Here is a 5,000-nt window from a genome sequence, read left to right as displayed (position 1 = left end):
CTAGTTTTATATTTTTTTCTTTTTAATTCATCTTGAGTTATAAAGACAAATATTAAGTCCAAACAGTGTACCAAAAGCGAGTAATAAAGGACTATGTTTTTCTTAGTTTTAGGCTAAAAAATAAAAGCTCATATATCAAAGACATGAAATTGATTGAATAATCCTCTCTGGTCACAAGTATTAATCTGACAATACTACTTCTTTTAATACCACTTCTGTATAATTACACCCTTTCCTCTACCCATTTCACCGATCTGCCTTAGTGCCAACACAAATTCCCTTTAATTGATAAGGAATCCCACTTAATGCTGATGTTTGTTCTTGATACTAACACCAATTCGTCTTAATATTGCCTCCCTGTCTCTTTTGTTACTAATATTAATTCTTCTTGTTACTGGCGTCAATTTGTTTTTTGAGTCCTAACCCCTATCATTCTTAAGACTAACACCATTCCCTCTTATGACGAACACCAGCCCCTCTTAACTCGACACTAACACTAATCCTTCTTGACACAAACCCTAATGCCTTATTACTAACGCTAATCCCTCTTCCTACACATATTGTCCCATATTGCTAACACCAATCCCAGTTAATACTAACAAAAATTCCTCTCACGCTGACACTAATTCCTCCTGTTAGCAGCGCCGATCACTGTCAGTACTAACCACCCCTTCTTCTCCCCCTCCTACCAGACTCGCCCGCCCCCGGAGCCGGCAGCGCCCCTGGGGAAGCTCCGAACACCGCCTCCGCCCGATCCTTCGCCGTGTCCATCAGCGACCTCCTCAGCAACAGTGACGTCATCAGCACCTCCAGTCAGTCCCGCCCCTCAAGCTTCAAGCCAGAGGCGCTCGGCGAGGAATCCGCGGAAAGTGTGGGTGCTCCTGAAGGGGATGGCCAGAGCGTGAGGGATGCTGCTAGCATCAGGGAGGCAGATGCTATTAGCACAAAGCCTGCCGATACTACTAGCATTAAGGGAACAGATATTACTAGCATTGCAGATGAAGCAGAGGCCGTTTATGCAGCCACCACTTTGTCTGCAGATGCTGCAAGCATGAAGGGAGATGCTGCTATCAGTCAATCTGCAGACGTTGCAAGCATTATAGGTGCAGATACTGCAAGCATGAGGGGCGACGTTGCTATCAATCAAGCTGCAGATGCTGCCAGCATGAAGGGAAATCTTGCAAGCATTCAAGATGTAGATGCTGCAAAAATTAAAGCTGCAGATGCTGCAAGCATTCAAGCTGAAGATGCGGCAAGTATTCAAGCTGCAGATGCTGCAAGCATCAATGCTGCAGATGGTGCAAGTATCAATGCAGCAGATGCTGCAAGCATTAAAGCAACAGATGCTACAAGCATGAAGGAGGATGCTGCAAGTATTAAAGCTGAAGATGCTGCAAGCATGAAAGGAGATGCTGCAAGCATTAAGCCTGAAGATACTGCAAGCATTAACGCTACAGACGCTACAAGCATAAAGGAAGATGCTGCGAGTATTAAAGCTGAAGATGTTGCAAGCATTAAAGCTGAAGATGCTGCAGGCATTAATGCTGAAGATGCTGCAAGCATTAATGCTGAAGATGCTGCAAGCATTAAAGCTACAGATGCTGCAAGCATGAAGGAAGATGTTGCAAGTATAAAAGCTGAGGATGTTGCAAGCATTACAGCTGAAGATGCTGCAAGCACGAAAGAAGATGCTGCAAGCATTAGAGCTACAGATGCTGCAAGCATTCAAGCTGCAGATACTGCAAGCATTCAAGCTGCAGATACTGCAAGCATTCAAGCTGCAGATGCTGCAAGCATTCAAGCTGTAGATGCTGAAAGCATTAAAGCTGAAGATGCTGCAAGCATTCAAGCTGCAGATACATGCAGTATTTGCATTCAAGATGCAGATGCTGCAAGCATTCAAGCTGAAGATGCTGCAAGCATGAAAGGAGATGCTGCAAGCATTCAAGCTGCAGATGCTGCAAGCATTCAAGCTGCAGATGCTGCAAGCATTCAAGCTGCAGATACTTGCAGTATCTGCATTCAAGATGCAGATGCTGCAAGCATTCAAGCTGAAGATGCTGCAAGCATGAAAGGAGATGCTGCAAGCATTCAAGCTGCAGATGCTGCAAGCATTCAAGCTGCAGATGCTGCAAGCATTCAAGCAGAAGACGCTGCAAGCATTCAAGCTGCAGATGCTGCAAGCATGAATGGAGATGCTGCAAGCATTCAAGCTGCAGATGCTGCAAGCATGAATGGAGATGCTGCAAGCATTCAAGCTACAGATGCTGCAAGCATTCAAGCTGCCGATGCTGCAAGTATTCAAGCTGCCGATGCTGCAAGCATTCAAGCTGAAGATGCTGCAAGCATGAAAGGAGATGCTGCAAGCATTCAAGCTGCAGATGCTGCAAGTATTCAAGCTGCCGATGCTGCAAGCATTCAAGCTGAAGATGCTGCAAGCATGAAAGGAGATGCTGCAAGCATTCAAGCTGAAGACGCTGCAAGCATTCAAGCTGCAGATGCTGCAAGCATTCAAGCTGCAGATGCTGCAAGCATTCAAGCTGAAGACGCTGCAAGCATGAATGGAGATGCTGCAAGCATTCAAGCTGCAGATGCTGCAAGCATTCAAGCTGCCGATGCTGCAAGCATTCAAGCTGCCGATGCTGCAAGCATTAAAGGAGATGCTGCTAGTGTTAGAGATACAGATGCTGTCAGCCTTAAGAGCGAGGGAGCTGCTGCTGTGCAGGAAACAGGTGCCTCTGGCGAGACTGCAACGGACATTGCTAGCATGGAAGGGGCAGATGCCGCTAGCCTGAATAACGTTACTAATTCTGAGGGACCAGATGCTACTAGTGCTAAGAGCGTACAGGTTCTGGGTTCTGAGCCCGCTGACTTTGCTGCTGACGCCCTGCAGGGAACGGAAGCGGAGAGTGCCAGTGTTAAGGGCGATAGTGCCAGTGTAAAAGAGGGAGATAGTGTCAGTGTTAAGGGAGATAGTGTCAGTGTAAATGAGGGAGATAGTGTCAGTGTTAATGAGGTAAATAGTGTCAGTGTAAAGGGAGATAATGTCAGTGTTAAGGGAGATAGTGTCAGTGTTATGGGCGATAGTATCAGTGTAAAAGAGAGAGATAGTGTCAGTGTTAAGGGAGATAGTGTCAGTGTAAAAGAGGGAGATAGTGTCAGTGTTATGGGAGATAGTGTCAGTGTTAAGGGAGATAGTGTCAGTGTTAAGGGAGATAGCGTAAGTGTAAAAGGAGCAGACAGTATTAGTATCAAAGGAGACAGTGTTAGTGTTAAAGGGATAGATGGCGTTAGTGTCAAAGGAGTAGATATTATCAGTGTTACAGCCGACAACATCAGTGTTAAAGGAGACAGTGTCAGCATCAAAGGCGCAGATGGTGTCAGTCTTATACTAGGAGACAGTGTCAGTATCAAAGGTCTGGAAAGATTCAGTGTAAAGGAAGTTGATATTTCGAGTATCAAAGAAAACGGAGAGTCGGAGGAAGACTGGCATAACTTCAGCTCCACCATGGCGGCACACACCATTCTCACGTAGAGGGTAAATAGCTTTGTTTCCTCTCGCTCTCTCTCGCTCTCTCCCTCATTCTCTGTTTGTCTGTCTGTCTCTGGTTGTCTGTCTGTCTGTTTTATGTCTCTGTCTCTGTGTTTTTCTCTCTTTATTTTTTTCTCTATCTTTCGCTCTCGCTTAATCTTCTCTCTCTCTCTCTCTCTCTCTCTCTCTCTCTCTCTCTCTCTCTCTCTCTCTCTCTCTCTCTCTCTCTCTCTCTCTCTCTCTCTCTCTCCCAACACGCAAACAAACAAACACACTCCACCATGCACGCCAATCACCCTAACGAACCTGTATGACTTCCGGTTGTTTCGTTGACGAGGTGATGATGACATAATGACGTGATTGTTATGACGTCATCAAACACGTTACAGACACGACCTGGTAAGAATCCTTTTATCTGAGTGTCAGTTATTGTTCTGTTGTGTTTTTGTTATCTGTGTTTGGTGATTATATGTGTATTTGTATATGTATGTGTGTATTTGTGTGTCTGTTTATGTGTGTGTGTGTGAGAGAGTTTGTGTGCTTTCGCCTGTATGTAAAACTGTGTGCGGGTATGTGTGTTTATGTACATGCATATATCCAAATTCCTATTGCTCTTTGCAGTATGCCTTACACAAGGGTTCTTCAAACTTTTTTCATTATAACCCAGTTTGATTTTTTACTCAATATGTTCAGTCTATCGTACCTTTAATAATAATAATAATAAACCATGACTCTGCACTTAGACATGACCCGTCTTTCATTTTCATGTTTTCTTTTCTCTTTTCTTCTCTTCCTCTTCTCTTACCTTTGCTCCTCTCCCCTTTTCTCTACCTCTCTAGATCTTTCATCTATATTTTACAAAAGAGGAAAAGGGAAAGGTATAGTGAAGTGAAGACTTTCTTACAAACATTAGTGTACAGTAATATTATTTTGCATGTTGGACTTATACTTGTTAGTCAGATATTTAAGAACAAATTAATTGAATAGACTTTAGATGTATATTCACCTGTGATAGTTATAGAGTTAATATAGCGAGTTTTTCCCTATTTTCAAATCAATATAGAGATATAGAAATGACATATATGATTTGAATGAGATAACGTGATAGGCTTGATTCAAAGAAAGAACAAATTTTTAAAGTGTGTTTGATATTCAACCAGTTACTTGGTTGGGTTTTGTATAATGATATTTGTATGTCTATTGCATGCGTATCTATTCGTAAAGTAAATACCATTGTTCATTTTTCTTAAATAGCTAGCAGTCCAAGTTAATTTCATGAAAGGTGTAGCTTTTACGTAATTCTTTTTTTTTTTTTTTTTTTAATTAATGACTTATGATATTAAGTATCTATATTTAATATGTTGAACACTCAGTTAAAAGAAAATAGAATTCTAAGAAAAGTATCATTTTAGGGGGGGGGGGGGAGGGAAGACAAATATGCAGTAATATTTTATAATTTCTTTTCTAA

General features: G+C 42.5%; 1 protein-coding gene across 1 annotated transcript in view; it reads left to right on the top strand.

The window, feature by feature from the left end:
* The window catches only part of LOC125042476 (treacle protein-like), a 64,811-nt gene that overhangs the window by 11,397 nt on the left and 48,414 nt on the right, over positions 1 to 5,000 (top strand). Inside the window, exon 2 of the mRNA XM_047638115.1 lies at positions 693 to 3,531. Within this exon, the coding sequence (XP_047494071.1) occupies positions 693 to 3,531 (2,839 nt within the window). The remainder of the gene's footprint in view (positions 1 to 692; positions 3,532 to 5,000) is intronic.

The sequence above is a fragment of the Penaeus chinensis genome, chromosome 32 (assembly GCF_019202785.1).
Source record: "Penaeus chinensis breed Huanghai No. 1 chromosome 32, ASM1920278v2, whole genome shotgun sequence".
In the NCBI taxonomy this organism is placed as follows: Eukaryota; Metazoa; Arthropoda; class Malacostraca; order Decapoda; family Penaeidae; genus Penaeus; species Penaeus chinensis.
The sequence above is the reverse complement of the archived record's forward strand: the minus strand, read 5'-3'. Positions and strand labels throughout refer to the sequence as shown.